The 20,496-nt window shown below is 39.5% G+C and overlaps 1 protein-coding gene across 1 annotated transcript in view; it reads left to right on the forward strand.

Moving 5' to 3' along the window:
• The window catches only part of GAD2 (glutamate decarboxylase 2), a gene marked incomplete at both ends in the record, with an annotated part of 38,407 nt that extends 20,686 nt beyond the window's left edge, over positions 1-17,721 (forward strand). Inside the window, 9 exons of the mRNA XM_080339920.1 lie at positions 1,961-2,040; positions 5,266-5,320; positions 6,670-6,786; positions 7,909-7,973; positions 11,868-11,946; positions 13,638-13,787; positions 15,580-15,687; positions 16,769-16,858; positions 17,548-17,721. Coding sequence (XP_080196046.1) covers positions 1,961-2,040; positions 5,266-5,320; positions 6,670-6,786; positions 7,909-7,973; positions 11,868-11,946; positions 13,638-13,787; positions 15,580-15,687; positions 16,769-16,858; positions 17,548-17,721 — 918 coding nt within the window. The remainder of the gene's footprint in view (positions 1-1,960; positions 2,041-5,265; positions 5,321-6,669; positions 6,787-7,908; positions 7,974-11,867; positions 11,947-13,637; positions 13,788-15,579; positions 15,688-16,768; positions 16,859-17,547) is intronic.
• Between the last annotated feature and the right edge of the window lie 2,775 nt (positions 17,722-20,496).

Genomic DNA, 20,496 nt, shown 5'->3' on the forward strand with positions numbered 1-20,496 from the left:
CACGGACAGCAGGTTTCACAGGGCTGGGTCCACAGGGAAAGGGAAAAAGTCTTCTCACTTGATGTCACTCAAAACGAGCAACCCTCATGCTGGATGAATCCTTCCAGGGAGGTGCCTGGCTCCCCTCCAGACTGCAAAGGGAGGAGGCTACATGATGACTTAAGCCCGATTAGGCTAGTTAATTCGGCAAAACACTGAAGGCACTAATCCCTTGTTGCTCATCTGAGCGCATGGGTATGTGTTTCATTTGATCATCAGCTAGCATGGAAGTCAGTCTGACATGTAAATGTTTGCATTTCAGAATGTGCCTAATTCGGGGGCTAGGATGGTTTTTTGTACTAGGGTGTTAAAAACGATTGTAGGTCTAGGCAAGGTGGTCAATGGCTGTTCATTACACATCACTGGTATACTGCAGCCATGCCACATGGGGAGAGCTATACCAACCACAGCATTAAAAAAAAAAAAAAACTTTGTATGAAAAATGCTATTCTCTTGAAGATGTATTTTTAAATTGGCCATGTATCATCAGTGAATCAGGGCTCAAGAACTGTCTGAACTTCTTAAAAATGTCTGAACACTGAAAAACTCTATGAGCATCATGAAAACTTAAGGCATCTCAGCCAAAACAGTGAGATACAGGCACGTGAAAGAAGAAATTTGGAGTGGAAACTCTTAGGCTACTGTAACAACAGTAGCCAGGTCTGTTAATGATTACCTCCAAGTGATTTTTAAAACAAGGAAAGGGGTTTTACGTACTAAACGGAAGGTACATGTTGCAGTTTTACTCTTCTTCCTATCTCTTTCATAAAGTTGATTCGGAATTGATTTTCATTTGTCAAAGTGTTCATTATGCAGGAAGTCTTTAAATATGCATTGAAATCCTGATGATTTCACGGCCTTTAAGTGAAGCAGACGTGTGTAACCGTCACGTCCATCTCTTCCCCTGTAGCTCTACTGCTCTCATTACAGCTGAAACCAAATACTCCCTTGACAAAGCAATAGCGATTACTTCTCTGCTTTGTGGTCTGCTTCTCTACTCCCACAGACTAAATGCCTTTGTTTCTTCTTTAACATGTCAGACACCTCAAAAGCCCTGTTAGATTTTTATCTCCTTTTATAGTGTTACATCCCAAGCTAATGGTACTGTAGTACATGCAAAGAATTTGCAGGTTTTTTGAGTTTAGTTATCTGTAGCTAAAATTACTTTGGACAATATTGTTACAGCTGTCTTTGAGTTAATAAAAATCAGATTCTTGGTGGTGTAATTTGATATAAAACTATTGCATTATCATAATCACTACGATTTAAATTAGAATTATAAACCAATACTGACTAAGGAGTTAAGTCGTATGAGATAGGGAAAATTAGATTGACTTGCACTCCAGTATATAACTTCCACTTTTTATTGTGTATATACATATTAAGTAATAGTCTTACTAATAGCATAGTTCTGATTTTAAACTGCAGTAGCTCTGTTTATTAATGGAAGTTATTACTGGCTTTCGCTGGCATGAGATCACAATTAGGCTTCCTGTCTTTATTTGTCTCAGTATGTTATTTGGCCAGAAGTTATATAGCAGAAGCACATCGCTCTGTATGCTACGAACTAAATGAATTCTCTAGGGGATAATTTTTTGTTTCAGGAAATCAAGTTCATAGCTGAATCTGTACAAGCAATAGAAGCTGCAGGTATGCGTCAAATACAGAATTTGGGTCCATCATCAGCCACAGTTGTGTATTTAACATTCCAGATGAGAGTGATTGCTGTTTCACTAATTTACTGTAGTGACCTGATATGAAGCTTCAAATGACAGTGACTGGTTTCCAAAAAGTCTATGAATAGAATTACTACCTGTGTGGGATTATGTGCCGAAGGGCCTGCAAGAATGTCATGTTTTATATTAAATTGGATAAGAAGTAATTATGAAAGTAATAAATAATAATAAATGTATTTTTTCAGAGTCACTTTTCCGTGAAGAAAGGAGCTGCAGCCTTGGGTATTGGTACAGATAGTGTGATTCTGATTAGATGTGATGAAAGGTAAGTAAAGATGCCAAACACAGCTCTTTTTGTCAGTACATAGAAGAAGATCATCAAGTGCTCAGCTAAGAGAGAGCATACAGGATGCAGTTAACAGTTCGCATAATTCATCATAGAACTATTATCTGTAGCAGCCTTACAGTGATTTATCCCACTTGAGGAACTGGCTCTGTCAGTAGCTTCTTTACAAGTCAGTTTTTGGAGCTCATAAAAAATTTTAAAGTTCCCATCCTCAGGCATTTCGGGTATTTCTTTTACTTTATCCTGAAGTGAAACAAAATGTTCAACTAAGTATCATTCCTTACATGTTCTGCTAAGAAACGAGGAAGAACCTTGTTTTGGTCGAAATAGAGCATTTTGACACTCAGATTTTGATCCATTAAAATGAACTGAAGTGAGCCTTTTAAAGCAGTAAAATATCGAGGTGCATTTGCTAATGTAATTCTGTTACTTCATGCTCTCACCATCCTTCTCAGCTGGACTGCATTTCCACCAGTGCCCTGATGGGGACACCCCCGCGATGGGAGTAGCATGGCAGGCACCTAACCTACAGGTCCCATCGGCAACACAAAACCAGTGGTAGATAACTTCTTGTTTAACTCATCTAACTAAAAGTTTTTGATTCTCTATGAAAACCCATTTTGAGGAAGTAAAGGAATATTAACAAAATCAACATGTTCTGATGAAGATTTTCAGTTTTATGGAAAACATGCTTTCTGTAGGACAAACATTAATAAAACAGTCCTTATCAATTCTACTGAGAATCTTTTCAATAGAATATGCTCTTACTATGAGTCCTAAATATCGTTCATAGAAGGTATTGAATTATTTGACTCTAGCATAAATGGAAGATTTTACTCTGCTCTTGCATTAAAAGAACAATATCAACTAATTACAGTGCTAATCACAGTGCCTGCATATTGACTTACGGGCTTATTGTCTCTTTATTAACAAAAGACTGAGCACACCTTGAAGAAGAGTTAATGACAACATCAACAGAACCAACACACATCAAAGTAAATCTCCAATTGTTCCTAATCACTAAACACAGACACGGATCAATGAAGTCATGTCTTCCTTTTCTTCTTGTGCAAATTCAGCATGATGATTTTCTGTGAAGACCATAATGCTTACCCTGCCCACCCTGAACTAAACAGTGGGATTACTGTGGGTCATACCGAATCCCAGTGGATGTCACCAAGACAAAGCAGGCTGTTTGCACAGGATGTGAGCTTGTGCAGTGGAGATGGCCCTCTGTGAAGGTGTGGACCTGTGGGAGAGTGAAGGAGCACCATGAGATCCTTTTGATGTTTCCAGTATGACCAAGCATGCTTGTTCGTGGCTCTTCTCTTCATCATCCTGACCCACATCTGCCAAGTTTGCCTTGTTTTGCTGTATCATGGGACTATGTAAATGTGTGGTGAATTCCAAGCCAGGAGAACACGCAGAAAATCAAGTTCTTTCTCATACCTCAGACTGGACAACCACATATTTCCATTGCCTCTTATACTACCATGCAGACACCCTGCAGGTTTGGAGTCAAAACACTTTAGTACGGTGTGGCAACAGTGAAGATTGTGCAGATGTGGGTAATACAAGAAGACTTTGACACCAATGCTTATTCTGTCTGCCATACTCCATGTGACCAGGAGCTGGATAATCACTTGTCTTGGTAAAAAATATTTGGCAACGTAGGGTTCTGCCCAGCTCTGTCTGTGTTTGTATGCACAAGCTCAATAAATTACAAACCATTAAAGGCCAACATCTGAACTGTCTTTGGAGGAGGAAATCATTGCCTTCCTTTGGCATGTTTGTGGTTTTTTTTCTTTATTACTCTAATGATCCCAGAAACAGTTTTTGAAGATAATACAACTACCACTTTTCTCTGAACATGTCATGTATCTGGGAGGAACTCACAATGACCTGAATACCCTTCAGACCTTGAACTTCTGTGAGAAAAATCAGGGCTAATTTTTAGACAGATTTTGCAAAAAACAGTGCAAACCCATTTCTACTGAAATAATTACTGACTTCTTGTGAGCTGTGCAAGGATGAAAACTTATAAAACCTAGCAGTATCTTATTACAAGAAAACAGTTTGTTTGTTTGTTTTTTAAAATTTACATCCATGCAAATGTCATGAAAACACTTCAGGGGTTTTTTTTTATGTAGAAGTAAAACGAAAACTGATGGTTTTAATTGCTTCTCTAAAACTGCTATTTTGAGCTTTACTAAAGGGTTTTTTAATATAGCAACAGGAAATAGTGCCTTAGTGATGGAAAAAAAATGTGTCCAACTATACTAAAAAGTGAAAAAGTCCTTCAAAGCACATGTGCACATAAAAGTCTAAATGGACAACACTTACATCCAGTGAAGGGTTTATTCCTGTAGTGAGGGGAGCTGTCGTGTTTATATTGTGGTTATGCATACTCTCTTCTTAGCTAGTCTTTCTTGTGGCTAAAGCAAAGAGAATATTTAACCTCAGTGTTCAATATTAACGCTGTTCTGCCTTTTGCCTAATCCATTTACAGGATTTCATAAATTAGCCTTCAAGCCTTATACTGCTGAGTCTGAATCTCAAATGGATGGTTGATACCAAATGTGTTGCAAATACAGAATACAGTCAATACAAACAGCCTGATAGTGCATTTAATGTATCCAGATTGGTAACTTCTCCTATCCTGCTCCAAGCAGATGGGAAAATGTAATGCACCAAGCTGTGAAATAGTTGCCCTGAAATGAGTTCATCCCTCGGATGGAAACATGGAAACAACTGTGTACACCAGAGCTGAGTCATGCTGCTCCAGGCCATGCAGCTCAGTTGGCATTTTTTGTCCCTGCTGAAAGGGGACCGTGGGGTTTGGCACCCAGTGAGAGCTTCTTGGGACCCTGGGCTGAGCCTCTTTTGGGGAACCTGGAGCATGTTCCAGGGTTATAATGTCAAACAGGACCAGGAGGCTCCATGGAGCAACATCAGTCCCTAGTGAGGGTGGCCACAAGGCTACTTCTCTCAGTTAACATCACCATATTGATGTAAACTGGTTGACAAAGTAATTAGGGTAGAAGCAGACTTAATGGTCAGAATCTTTCTGTGCCCTTCAATGCTGCATAAGCCTTGCGCAAAAGATTCACTTCGTTCCTTACTTGGGTTTCCTATTAAGTGAAGAAGTAACAGCAAGAGCTGTTTTCATGATCGAATTTCTAATATAACTGTCTCTTGCTCCAGAGGGAAAATGATCCCATCAGACCTTGAAAGAAGAATTCTTGAAGCCAAACAAAAAGTAAGTTTACTAGCTTTTCTGCTTCAAAAAAGAAAAAAAAAATCGTCCAAGAATGATACACCTAGTTGTTTTGCTTTCCTTGGTAAAACAACATAGACTCGCCCATTAACTTTGGATTTATTTCTCAGAAATGTAGCCTGGAAATTAGTGAAGCAGGAGTTGCTGAGAAAGTGGGTTTAGAGCTACTTTATAACTTCCATGATATATTTGGTTTTTTTTAATGTGCTCCTCTGGATAACATCCTCCTTTTTTTTTTTTTTAATATATTATCAACCTCTGATGCAGTTCATCAGCTGAATATTGGCAAAAACAGAGTAATCATTTGAGTAATTTATATATATTTCAGTGATTTGAAAGTATTCCTCATAGTCATCAAAATAATGGAAGATGAGCTACAATCCACACATCTCTAAAAATGCACTGCTTTTGTATGTACTCATTAATAGAAGCTAGAACTAAAACAACAGAGTAAAGTGTACAATGAACTTAGCTGTGTGCCTTAAACAACACTTGTGTAAATAATCATTAGAAACAGCATTCGAAGCTCATTAGTAACACAAATATTCATTAAAAGCTTACTTTGTCTAAGAAAAGCAATGTAGTAGATAAAAATGAAAGGCATCATGGCAATAGAGTACAACCCAAACCTACTGACCAGGTATTTCACTTTGCAGAGGGAAGTTCAGACCTTTTTGAGTCAACAGAGCTACAAATTAGTTTAAAATGGAGCACTAGTGTAAGTGATGGCATGTGGCGGACAGTGAGTGCTCCTCTGTGAGGCACAGTGTTTAGCAGAGGGGATCCAAGAGATGGTCCCTGTCTCCTCGCTCTGCATGAGGGCTGAGGGTAGAGGTGAGGCCCACTCCTCCCCTCTGCACTGTCCCCAGGAGGCACCCCCAGACAGGATGCTCCCACTGACATGACTGGGCTACCACACATTCAGGCACTCACTGAGATAAGTATATTACAGGCTAGGGCACAGACCACCTGAAATATTTCATGCCCTGTGATGCCTGGGAGAGGTTTGTTTTACACAATATCATGCAGAGCAGAACTTTTCGTTACAGGCAGGTGGCATGGAGCAGAATTGTTCTTCTGAGCCCTTACCTGTCTTGTGCATCCTAATAAATGGAGAATGCTGGTTTGGAAGTTTGCTGCCACCTTAAGGTAGAAACTATGTTATCACTAGCATCTAGACGAAGAGAAAACCAGTGGAATGTAGCAGGGGTGTCCTCTAGGAGACAGTTGTGGGCTCAGTGTGGAGGCAGCACCAGAGGTGTGGGGGCTGCTGCAGGCTGAGGGGGGTGCAGCACCCTGACCCTGCCCAATACCTCTGTGCTTTCTTGCAGGGATTCGTTCCTTTTCTGGTGAGTGCGACGGCTGGGACAACAGTGTATGGGGCATTTGATCCTCTCATAGCTATTGCAGACATTTGTAAGAAGTACAAAATCTGGATGCACGTGGATGTAAGTATCATCTTATGTGAGGGGTTTGATTACAAGGTGTATTAGCATTCGTTTATTCATTTTGGGCAGTGCCATCTACTATAAAAGTCATTGTATTTTGTTCCTGTAATCAAGTCTAACATCCAAGCACTGACTTAGCATTCCTTGGAAAGGCTCAGCTCATGGGGACTTCTTAGGAGCTGTGACTGTATGGTACTTTTAGCAACAGGACACTTAAGATGACCTGGTTTGAGTGCTCTTGGCCTTCAGCTTTATCTCTAAATGCCATTAGTAGAAGAAATGCCCAAGAACCATACTGAGCATTGGCTCAGCTTCTGCAACAGCTGCAAAATAAATACATAAGGAAAAGGCTATGTTTGTCTGGAATAAAGTACCCCAAATTGCTGAACAGATTAATGCAAACGCTGGAGAATTTTATCAGATTGGCTACTTTGCTTTATCTGGGCTCTTGTCAATAAATCTTTCTGAAGGATCATCTTTCATCCCTAGAATCACTTTTATGTCATTTTTGCAAATCCTTTCTGCAAAAAGCCTTAGTAATTAAATTTCCATAGGGCTGGGTATCTTGCTTTTGGATTACTGTGTCAGCCAAAATCGCTCCAGTTCAAAGAAAGAATTTGTATGTACCTTAAACTATATCTCAGTCAGATGAAACATTGCTTGTCCCAGATCTCCGTGAGCAAAAGCAAATGACTAGGGGGCAAGCAGTTGTGATCTGGAATGTGATGGAAACTCACCAGAGCAGCTGAGATCACAGTTTGGTTTGTTATCATCACTTAGTCACGGAAAAAGAAATGCCAGCTTATCCACGAGCAGCTCTGCAAGTCATTAATTACAACATGGGGCAGCCCAATGTGTCAGTGTCAGAGGAGGTGGCGAGGGAGGGGTAACCAGATGATAAGGAAGGTGGATGCTCAGATGATGGGCTATAAAGCACTGTTTCCAAGGTGCTGGAAGAAAATTGTTAGTACAGCTAATGCCTCAGGCCCCATCTGCCTGGTCATTTTTGAACATGCCACGTCAACAAGAAGAAAGGGCCTCAGACTGATGTGAATACACAGATGTCATCACAGGGAAATGCAGAGTTCTCTTCTCATTAAGATAATGTATTTTGCCTTCTAGGGAGCATGGGGTGGTGGGCTCCTGATGTCAAGAAAACACAAATGGAAGTTAAATGGCGTTGAAAGGTATGATTTATTAATGTTAATTACATACATTTATTAAATGCATTTTAACACACTTGTGATTACCATAGCATGTCTATAAATAAAAGTAGAACTCAATGTTATCTCTGAGATACAGTATGAAGAAATTATGCAAACTGTCCTTCCAGTTGAAATAGCATTGCTAAGTGGCTATGTTCAATGCTACAGTGGCACTTTGCTTTGTAGTACAAACGGCAGACATTACTTGTTTGATTTTCCATTTGTTCCAGGATACACTTGCGGGTCCAGAGTGGTTTCTGCAACATTCTGTAATTCAGCATCCAGCATGAATTAGCCATTGCATATCTCTAAGAAATGTATCTTGGAGGTCTTGTACACTGAAGTCCAACTGTAAAAGGTAGATGCATCTGCAGTTTGGACAGGTGTCTTGGCGGCCACTGGCCACTGCTCTGTCATGTCTGGAGAGAGTACCCCCCTCCAGGCTGTGTTAATGACATCTTCTCAGTAAATCTGTGCCTGGATATACAAGGTTGTAGTCATGAGCTTGTAAACATTACAGATACATACAGATGAATGTAAGTGATGCCAATTCAGTTCAGAATCTGGAAGGACTGAGCAAAAACTTAAAAACAGCTGCTTATTCAGAAACTTGGTTAAGCTGTGGAACTCTTTGCCGCAGGATGTTGAGATTTACCTGTGTTCAGGAAAGATAAACAAGAACCATTCAGTACTTCCATGAGTCACGAATGAGTGGGAGCTCAAAGGGTATTTTGAGGAAGGTTGCAGATGCTTGCCCTGTTTTGTGTTCTTCCCAGGCATCTCTTTCGGCCACTTGCTGGAGACAGTATACTGGGCTAGATGGAGTCACTCCCACATCTATGTATTTTCTGAAGCTCATGCTGTTTGAGAGTAAATTAGTAGTCCCATCTGCCCTTTTTATCTCTAAACCAAGTTGCTGTTTCTTGCCAGTTAAAATTATAAACAATTTCTTCATCCTATTACTGAAGACTAGGAGGATACCTTGATGATTCAGTTCCTTCTCATACATCTCACATGCAAAATTTGGAGATCAGACAGTGGTTCTATTAATTCAATATAATTTGGTTAAGACTACCTCCAGCACTCCAGACTTACATATTGTGCTTTAAAAGGCCATATATCCAAATGTCCAGCATGTTAGAAAAATCTACACAGTTGCCTGTGAGGACAGAGTATGAAAAAAAGAGTTTGCCTTCTAACTTGCTGTCCAGATTCTACTGGAATGAATTGTTCAGGTTGAGTCCATATTGGAGAATTTTCCAAATAATGTGTTTTAGATGCGGAACTCCACTGGATTTTCTCTAGTACTTTGGTAAGCACCGTCTCCATATGGTTGGAAATGAATTAATGTAATTAGTCATTTCCAGTGCTGTTCTGCTGCTTGATGGACACAGTGGCTCATTTCAGTTTGTCTAGAGTTCAAATGTGTGTACCTTTAGAGCATACTTACTAGACCCAGCTTTTATGTACATTCCTGTTTCATAGCAGATATTAGAATACAACCCTGTCATTACAGGTCTGGATAGAAGAGAACTGGAGCTGGTAATCATGTTTGGTAAGGAAGAAAGGGACAAGGAGGGATCACTAAAGGTAGCACTCTGTGCTCTGAGTACTCCTGTCCTTCTGGTAACAGACAGTCCTGAACAAATATTCCTGTCGAAGGCAGGAGGAATTGCAGGACCATTCTTATGGTGCCCTCCAGTCCCCACATAGCAGATTGCAAGCTGGTCCAAGGCACCCTTGAAGGAAGCACATCACCTGGTGTCTGGAGCAGATCAATATAGCCACCGTCAGCAATTTCGATCTGGTATCACTCTACCAGAGGCTTGGGCAGGGGCTGACAGCTACATGAGAAAAGCATGTTTGCAGCTGGATGAGTGTTCCTATGCAGGGTCTGAGCATCCTTCCCGGGGCTGCGACTGGTCAGTGAATGTTGCTCAGCCTGTTTTTAATGATGGCTAAGGACCAAATTCTGCTGGTCTTGAATCTCTCATGTCATCTATTTGAAATCTCTAAGGGAAAACTTTTCCTCTTTTTTTTTTTTCTGTCTGTGACCCACAGCCAAAAAATCCCATAGGCGCCTCATTCTCAGATCTTTGAGTGAATGTGAGATGCTTTAAAAACACATTTGCTGATCCATGTAGCTTTTTTCCTTCACTGTTTGTCTCAGTCAGCAATTTCTTCAAGCACATATTGATGGCTGAAGATCAGAATAACTGATAACAAATGAAAAATGGTGGATTTTTACTTTACATAATTATTTTGTTTCTGTGTGCAATAGGGATGTAATTGGGGAAATAAATGACCTAAGGGCAAATTAAATGGTTTAGGCAGATAATTAACATCTGGCTGTTGTCAGTAAATAATCCTTTTGCTTGAGAAAACCCATACCACTACTATTACCTAGAAGTCTTTTGAAGAATTTCTGCCTATCCTGCGTGGACACAGATAAAAATTAAAAAGTATCATATCAAAGGAAATTCATAGACCTGAATGCATGTTCAGAATCATTAGCTTTGGTGTTGCACTCAGGTGACTGACTCTGAGCTGATTAAAAGCTGCCAAATACTTGAAAGACCAAGCCAAGTGGCCAGATGTTGCCTGTGGAAGACTGTTCCCTGCAGATTTTGCATCAGACATTTGTGTTGTCCCATTTACATAGCAAAGAAGAAAGCACAGAAGTGCTGTCCGATGTTCAAGTGAATTTTGGAGTTGCTTCCTTTAAAGGAATGAAAGTAATTTAGCAGGAAATTACAAGGACGCGCATAAACCAATAGTGCTGTTTCCAAATCCTACAAAGGAAAATCCTGTCAGATTCCAACATACTCATCTCTGCTCACATAAATGATACCTGCAAGTGTATCCTGGTCCTTTTAAGTTTTTACATATTCGAGTTGACTGATTTGTGCCATCGAAACTCAAATCACTGCACTACATGAAATCCTGTGCACTATGCATCCTTGAGAGCCTTCCAAATAGGACACAGATGTATACATCAGCTAATCATCACATGTAATAACAGTAATTAACAAATATCCAGTCAAGCATAACACAAAATTAAAATAATAAGCAACTGGACAGTCTTCCGTTCAACCCTTTCTGCAGTCCCAAATCTCTCTTCTCTAAGCTGTATTGTGACAGGACCCTGTTTGTTCACAAGAACGGGCTGACAGCTACTTTTGCAGTGAATGTGTCCAGAAGGAAGGCAGGATAAGGATAAGTGGAAGGATGGATCAGTTCTGTGTTTATTGCTATGGTAGTTTTGGACCCAGTCCTTCGGTTGTGTGAATTATCATAGCAAAGCAAAAATCAAGGAACTATGAAAATTTACCATCAGCAAAGCAATGAAAAAATTACTTGTGGCCAGGTTTTCCAAGTTACTGAGAGACTTAGAGGTGCCCAGAAGTATTTGAATGAATTTTCAAAATTGCCTATGGGAGTTACTTGCCAAAATCTCACTAAAAGTGGAATCAGTGGGAGGGAAATGTTGTTTTGCCAGCTTCTTATCTGCATCTTTAGTCAGCTGTGCGACTTCAGAAAGTTCATCAGTCAGGCAGGTGTTTTTAGGAAGTTTGCCCTCTGGTTATGAAGTATAGATGACTCCCCAGAAAGTTTAATACTGATAAAGTGTAGTTGCTAAAGCAGTCATCCTGTGGTAAGTTGCCAGAACTGTCATCCAAAAACCGACTACAGTGGATTAAGTCCCTTATGAAGGCATTACTTTCCTAATATCTGCCATGATTATTTTCAGCTTTGCTTGCTCAGAAAAATGAGCGCATTACTACATGTTCATTATTATTCTTCTTATTACTAAATGTCTCCGTGGTTTCACCACTGTAGTACGATGTCTGAGTTTCATGTGGTTTTGTGTCCCAGGGCCAATTCAGTGACCTGGAACCCTCACAAGATGATGGGCGTCCCACTGCAGTGTTCAGCCCTGCTTGTAAGAGAAGAGGTATGTCCCAATATACTCAAGTTTCCAATCTTTTCTGACATTTTGCTTCTGAAAATCATGGATATTTTCTTCACAGCTTTGTCATAGCTAGTATTTGCTAGTGTGATGAGGATTATAAAAGAAACTGAGAAGTAGACCTCTAGTTATGTGCTCAGGCTGGGACTGCAAAAGGAATTAAAGCAGCTGTCTAGCAGAAATGGTAGATCCAATTAATGGCAACATTTCTACAGAGTTCTGTGGCTTTCTATTCAAAATGTCCATAGTTCAGTTGTGGGTGCATAGCTGTGTAGCCCCACTAGTTTCTGCATAGCATAAAATGTAGGCAAACTCTAGTCCTCTTAGGATGAGTAGTATGGTATACATGCAGCTTGACATTTGGTACAGAATCTCGGCATCATTACACTTCCTAGACTTTTATGATAGAAATTTCAGCCCAGCTCTGATCCATATATCCACTTTGGGGCACATGGAAATAAAAAGGGAAGGCTAAGTTCACTTGAAATAAAAAGTAGACATTCCATTTAGTACTAGAATTTGAATTACCCTTCAAGCCTGCAATTTTCATATAACCACCAGTTACTGGGACAGCTGCTATACAACCACCACTTACTGGAACAGCTATCAAAAAGCTGGTTGCTGTTTTGCTAACAGCTGTACAACAGATTGTATACAAAGTGATTGCACTTAGGAAGAGAGAAGCTGGCTTTTATTTGGCCTCTGGGTCAGTTCCCCGAGACAAATCCTGCCTGGTTGAAGTCAGTACCATCCTTGACCTCTCGTGAGAACAGATGGCTCAGATTAAGAGAAAGCCAATTTTTTTTCCCTCTCATTTTACTATCTCAGTTTTGAGTTACACATAAAGATTAGACTTGATGATAAACAGCCAAGTTTTGATTCTTCTTGGATTGGAAATTGCAGTTTTAGGCAACAGCCCTAAGGTATACCTTAAACTTGGTTGAGGACTTAACTAGAGCCAGAACATGACTCTTTGCATTTCACTTCAAAAGTTAAAAAGGAAACCCTGTGCTTTCATGAGCCAGGTTTCTTCACCTTGTTGGCCTCTGGCCCTCCCACAAAGCTGTCTCTCAAAATGCTGTCTTGCAACCCAGAAATAGCTCTGGCTGGCTGTTTAAAGGCCATATGCTCTTCTATCTGTTCAAAGCTTTCTATACCACTTAAGCATCCAATCTGCAGCTGAGGGCTTTGCAGAAAAGAACTGTGCCTACAAAGAAAGAAAACAATGAAAATCAGAATCGTAGAGACCAAAGCAATTAGAAAAGTGGTGTGATACTACTTAGATTAGTCATCAAATTGGCTTGGTCTGACTCAGCCAGAAAAAAACAACCTTCCAAGGAAAGGAGAAAGAGGAACCAGAATAAAGAATAATAAGTGAGATCCAAAAATGAGTTTGTGCATAATGATGCTAGGAAGCACATTGTCCAGCTTTTAAAAAAAAAAAATGTGTTGGCTCTTTGAGTGGATTGCACATTGATGGGTCAGGTACCAAAGTGTCCTGGGCACTGAATGGGATATGAAAAACTTAGTCCGCTGAGCAACTAAGTCTGATTTTGTCTTCCTTTTGCACCAGTTCCACTGAGTTTGGGTATTTGTCATTTTTTCCTCAGAGCATCCCTCAAAATAGTAGTCACATCTGTGCCAACATTACTTTTTTGTGTCTTTGCTTCTATAAGGGATTGATGCAGAGTTGCAATCAAATGCATGCTTCCTACCTCTTTCAACAAGACAAGCACTATGACCTGTCTTATGACACAGGAGACAAGGCTTTGCAATGTGGACGACATGTTGATGTCTTCAAGCTATGGCTGATGTGGAGGGCAAAGGTAGGACTGCCTGCAGTATATTTGTCTCCATTAAAATAATGCACACCAGATACAGGGTTTTGTTCTGTAATCATCATTTTAGAGAATATCTGACATGAATTTCCCATATAACATGAAAGAAAGAACATTATTATTTTCTGGTTTTTTATACTTTTAACAGTTTAGCTTCAAAGCAGCACACATGATTTTGAAACTTGAACTCCATGGCTTTGCATAGCATTTGCTTTGTGTAACTGTAGGAATCTTAACAGCATCAATCATATACCTAAGAATGTTGTTATGAAGATTTCTGGAAATAAGATGTTTTAATGACATTCAGAAATTAAACATGGCAAATCAAGTCTGGAATACCTAGTTTCATTGCATGCAGTAGATACGAAGTCATCTTTTGAAGGAGTGGAGGAAAACTCATCAAAATCTGTTCTCTGGGAAATCTGAAAACACCAGCTCTAATGATTAATTCATCTGTATTTGTAGAATGTTGTTAAATAAGTTATTCCGTATATTTATCCAATCTGCTATTTCAAGTTGCCTCAGGTTTGTTCAGAGGAGATAACATCACTGTTTTTCTTTCCAGAAAGCCTTAAAGATCCTCATGTGCTTCATTAAAACTCTGAAAACAATTCGGAGACAGACACCAAATGTAGCTGAAGGTGTGGGAGTCTGTAAAGGAGGATGCAGGTTTCTGTTATTGCAGTAGCTGTTGTGCTCACTGGGGTCTCCAGCGTGGCAGGCAGTTTTAGCCACATGTGTCTTTTCAGCTCCAAGCCTTTCTCCCGGGGCTATGATAGCTCTTCCCTGTTTTGAAATCTCTATACAGAGAGGGATAATGACAGGGGCTTTTAAGTCAGTTCTGCGCTGCCAGAACAGATTTAGCAGGGACATGTATCCATTACTCAGAGACATTTCTCCTTCTAAACCCCATTTTTTTCAATATGTCTTGTGCTGCTTTTTCTCTTCTCACACTCCACTTTTAATATTAACATTACAAAATAGGATGTGTATTTCTTAAACAGTTTATCTATTCCAGCTGTTTATTCCCTTTCCTCCCTCATAAAGCTGGATCCTTTGTTTGTGGTATCACAGCTGGTGATTGCAAGAACAATTGTGATGTCACAAAGAGAGGATTATGACTTCTGCCAGAGAAGAAAAAGCAGGATTTGATGCATCTCTTAAAAACACAGCTTCTGAGCTAATATGGCGTCAATTAGAAGAGAGAAATGTTACAGAAGCAAGGCAGTATCTAATCAAAATGTGCATTTTCACAGGCATCAGGCTGGACTCTAAAAATGTATCTGTCCCTTCTGTGTCTAACTAAAAAAGAAAAATTATTTTTGGAGAAGCCCCCCAACATATCACCTCTGGAAGATTAAACTCCCTCTTCTGAAAACAGCAGGAGACTCCCCATGTCTGGAACTTAAGACCTTCTAGAGACCCTCCTCTGTGCCAGCCCAGGCCGTCTGAAACCATGCTCAGCATCTGCAAAATCTGCCACCAAGGGCACCCTTCCTTGGAGGCATGAGCAATATTTTGCTGAGAAACAAGCTAGGACCTGGTGCTTATTATGAAGAGGTGGCTATAGGGGAGTCAGTGGCAAGAGCTTGAGACAAATGAGCTGTGCTTAGCAAAGTGTCCTTCATCTCACAGAAACAGATCCTTCGTCTGTCCCTCAGAGACTTCTGAGTGGTGACGTTTGCTGGTGCTTTGGCAAGTGCTGCATGGTCCTTTTGCTGTTTCGGTTCACAGAACAGATTGTTATGTAACTTTTTTTTTTCTCCCATTGTCTCTAAAGGGAACCACAGGGTTTGAAGCACAAATTGATAAGTGCTTGGAACTTGCAGAATACCTATACAATAAAATAAAGAACAGAGAAGGCTATGAAATGGTGTTTGATGGAAAGGTATGTATTGCAACTTCTTTTTCCCAGCTGGTCAACAGCAGTTGCCTTAGTCACCTATTGATATGCTACCAACAGGTCAAACCAAACAGCGTGTTGACTGGTGTTTTGCCTGTAAAAGAGAAAAAAAAAAAAAATAAAAACCCACTCTCATTTTAGCTTTGTTCCTCCTACTTGTGATAATTTTGCTGTGATAGTTTTGCTTGTGATAGTTTTGCCCCGGAAGGTTTTGTCTCTCAGAATGTTGCTCCCCGGTAGTGATCACTTAGTGCGTCCTTGAGCGCTCTGCACAAGGATACGTGTTTCTTCAGACATCATAGGCTCATATACACATGCTACTGTGTGATTTGTTTCCCACACCTCACACAACACCACTGAATTTGGTCCACTGGGTCTGATGATGAATAGAGGAACTGGCAGCAGTAGGAGTTGCTGCAACTTACAGGTTTAGCATCCACCAAAGAGGAGCATAGCAAGGCAAGCAACTGTTGGGAGATTGCGAAAATGCACAAAATGTCAACTGTTCTTATTCTACGCCTTTCTACTTGGTGCTCCCATTCAAGTTAAAGTAGCTATTATAAGACGTTGTGGTGCATCCATATTAATACAGCAGCTAGCTAATTCAAACTGAGAAGTAATGAATTTCATTAAATGTAAGAAAATCTTAGACTGTCTCATACACTCCTGTTTACAGAACCAGATTCTGTATTCCATCTTGTCATAAAAGTAAATGATATGGTCCTCACCTCTAAATTATCTGTAATAGACTCTTGCCTTAGCTACACAATCCCTTCAGCCTCTTGAGGGGTCAGCACCTACAAAATCTAGATGCTTCTCAGTAGGGCATAAATATATTTGCACAGCTGGATGGTGTGTTTCTGCATCTGACACCCTGGGAATAAATGGCCTAAAATTATCTTTCCTGCATTAATAATGATGGTGACTCTCAGTGTACCACAATAATGAAAACCATTGACTGCTGTCACAATATGATGTATGAGAGGGGGGGAAGGCATGAACTTAATTACAATTGAGATGTTATGAGCTTTTCTTACAGTGTAAACCATTATTATTCTGTGTTTAGCCTCAGCACACAAACGTCTGCTTCTGGTATATACCTCCCAGCTTGCGCAGTATGGAAGACAATGAAGAAAGAATGAGCCGCCTTATGAAGGTAAGCAGCATCCTCCAGGACATCATGTAGTCAACAGTGAAATCCTTGGAGGCCCGCAATTCCCAATATTATCTCCTGGGGCACATGGCAAGGTCACGTCACAATATTCTGGCAAACGACAGCTGCGTGGTCATTTTACTGCACGTTAGGTTGGCACGACCTTACTCTGGTCTCTAAGTTCAGTATTGCCTGGGTTTGCCTCATCTCTAGGGGACTTATTTGCTCTGTATATATATTAAATGAAGTCACTGTGAACTGCAATCGCTAAACCCAGCAAGTGCAACAAAAGCTCAGTAATACCATGGGACTCCAGCATATGAAAAGAAGGTGGAAAACAATTGTAACAATGTGTTTTGAGCACTACATAAAAAACAGCTACTATGTGCCTGTCAGCAATATTGAGAAAGTGGGGGGAAAATTTCCCAGTGATTTCAAGAGCAGGACAAAGAAACAAGATAAACACAATGTCTTTTCAATGAGACATACAATCCTTAATGGAGGTTAACATTTTAATCAATATTGGATGTAATTTTGGTTTAACTGCTTCTTGTAACTCTTCATCTTTTTTTTAAATAAAAAAAAAATAAAACATACTCTGTATTTTGTTATAATAATAATAAGGGTGATGGAAATAATTATCATTATCATGATAATAGTAATAATCATCCCCCGCTTTTTTTACGCCGCAGGTGGCACCAGTGATAAAAGCCAGGATGATGGAGTATGGCACGACCATGGTGAGCTATCAGCCTCTGGGAGACAAAGTGAACTTCTTCCGTATGGTCATCTCAAACCCTGCAGCAACTCACCAAGACATTGATTTCCTGATTGATGAAATAGAACGCCTGGGACAAGATTTATAATAATCAGGTGTGAAAGTCTGTTCCTGGACCTCTAAGTAGACAATTAAGTTGTCACAAACTGTGCGAATGTATTTGTAGTTTGTTCCAAAGTAAATCTATTTCTATATTGTGGCGTTGGAGTAGAGTACAGTTTAAAATCGAGAAACATGGCTCCTTGAAAGTCCTTTCCTGAGTTTTAAAATACCTCCTTTATAATTAACTGCACAAAAAGCTGCATTGAAGCAAATAAGGAAGAATAGAAGATGCTTAAAATTTTATCCCAAATTTTAACAGAGTATCTACTTTAAATTTAAAACAATCTGACTGAATGATGCCAAATTTGCCTGATGACAAAATCAAACTGGGGGAAGTGGGAGGGGGTGGTGAGAAGCAGAGTATACAAGCTGTATGTTTAAAAGTGAAAGTATTTTGGCTTTTTCGTAGTATTAGAACAGAATTTCTAATTTACCTATAGCAACATTTCAAATGTATTTAAATAGGTATAGTTTTACGAAAGGAAATATATATATTAAAAAATTCCTATTTTGTAAACTATAGATTTTTATTTTATATGGGTTATAAAACTGCAAGGACAGAAGCTGAAAATTAATTAGGATTTTTTTTTTCTTTTGATGGGGGTGCCTCAAATATTTATTACTGTTTAATTTTAAAATACAACCCCATATACTACATTCTTAAGAGGTACCAATACCTCATTTCTCCATGTCATATGGATTGTACATCTCCAGGGTTGATTACTGAAAAACCTCAAGAGTACTGCAGCTCTTAAAACCACTTAATAAGATCAATTACAGTACAACAATAGGATGCTATTATTCCTATTTATGTTTCCCACTTGGCCTAACTAAGCAGATGCACAATCAATATACAGTGCTAACCAAGACTGAAATAAGGTTGTATTTGGATGGTTTCTGTGTTCTGTGGTAAAAAAGCGTATCCCCAAAAAAAGTCATGTTCAATAAATGCTTATCCCATAACCATTTCTTCTATGAGCAGTCCAAAACTACATTGAAAATTGAAATTGACTGAAATTCTTACTAAAGAAATAGCATGAAACCTCACAGCTGAATTAAGAGGCTAAAGACTTCAAGATGTACAGGTCTGCCAGACGAGGCCTAGATTAAATGTGACTGTGGTCTGAATGACAGGGATGGTGTCTAAGTAACAAATGGCCTTATCAAAGGTTTCTCCCAGCACTGGATTCCATCCTTATATGCAATAGCTTTTGAAATAGCAGAAAAAAAAATGAAATAAGGCTACATCTGCTTGAAACAGCCCACATGGAGCCTCATAGCCTTTTTAGAAACCATGGGCACAGCTCTTGCAGAAATCATGTGTTGCGTCATTCCTTAACATTAGAGGTGACTCTGGCATGGAAACTGAAGTTTATCTTTTTTCCCTCCAACATCTGGAAGTGTTGGTAAGAGTTGTGTGGCTAAGGCCTGTCTATTTATAACCCTACTGAAGTTTTGGTTTTAACTTTGCCTAAGTGGCCAACTTTTGTTTGTAAAGCAATATTGTTTTGCTGTCTCTAAAATACTTGAAGAGAAAAAGAAGTGCAATGTGGTTTTAATTTCATCTAAAATATATAAATGGAGTATTGATTTGATGTATTATCATGAGGACATGAAGTAAGAGGAAATAAATTGTGTCTGTAATTGTGTTGCCTTTATTATATTGATAGTACTGTTTTGTCACCTCAGATTGAGGCTGTGCACTTTAGTTTTAAACTGTACAATGTTGCAAACCAACATGTGTTGCTGTATAAGCTTGTACAATATATTATTGATATGTCATTCTTTGTGTGGTAGTAGTATTGACTCTTGATATTGCAAGAACTGCATTCACGCCAGTCCCTCTACTGTACCTTTGCTTGGTGTTAACCTCTCCTCGTCAGCTTTTGGGTAGACCTCTCACCTCACTTCGGTGGACAACCATTGCTACCTATGATGCATGTAGTGTTGCAAGTCAAGCTATAGAGGAGATACCAATTCTGTCAGGAAGGACATCAATGTGACTTTTGCTAAATGTGTCAAAATCAGCATGCTAATCACAGAAATACTGAGTAGAGGATAAATTATATTATTTTTTCCTGCTGGGAACAAGGTGAGCAAAGAGCTTAAAAAATAAAAATAATACAGGGACAATGATGAAGGTGATCAGTAGCCTGGTTACATCTTGCATGTGCAATTCTGTTTTAAAGTGCTAAGTGCAAACAACGTATTTATTAGCTGTATGTGCCAATCCAAGATTTACATTCGGTGTTCCAGGAACACCAGCATCTTTTTTTCCACTTTACTGTACTTATTGCAGCCAGGAAAGAGTGGCATAGCAACCTGTTCTTGTGTTTGACCAAAGTATCCTGTCTGTGGTGTTGATCTAAATCCAAATAAAAGTGTAAAACGTGACTGTGGGTCTTTTCATTAGCAGCACTGATGGGCACTGTGAGCACTTATCACTTGCGCCATTTCAGGGCAAAGCCCCAATAAAGAGAGTGTTTAATTGTAACCTTATACATCTTATCTTTTCATGACAAGATGCATTATGTTAATTTTTGAAACACGGAAAAACCCAGTTCCATCACCAGATCCGTTTTTAGGCAATACTCAGCACCAGCATACAAGTGTAAATCTGCCATCTGGTATTCCTTTGCCTTATCTTTACAAGACGGATTTAATTGCTTTATTCTCCTCAGACAGGCTTATTTTTTTATGTTTTGTTTTGTCTTTTTATTCCACGAGCACTTATCCCCAAATTAACCACAGACTCTAATCA

The sequence above is a fragment of the Nesoenas mayeri genome (assembly GCF_963082525.1).
Source record: "Nesoenas mayeri genome assembly, chromosome: 2".
NCBI lineage: Eukaryota > Metazoa > Chordata > Aves > Columbiformes > Columbidae > Nesoenas > Nesoenas mayeri.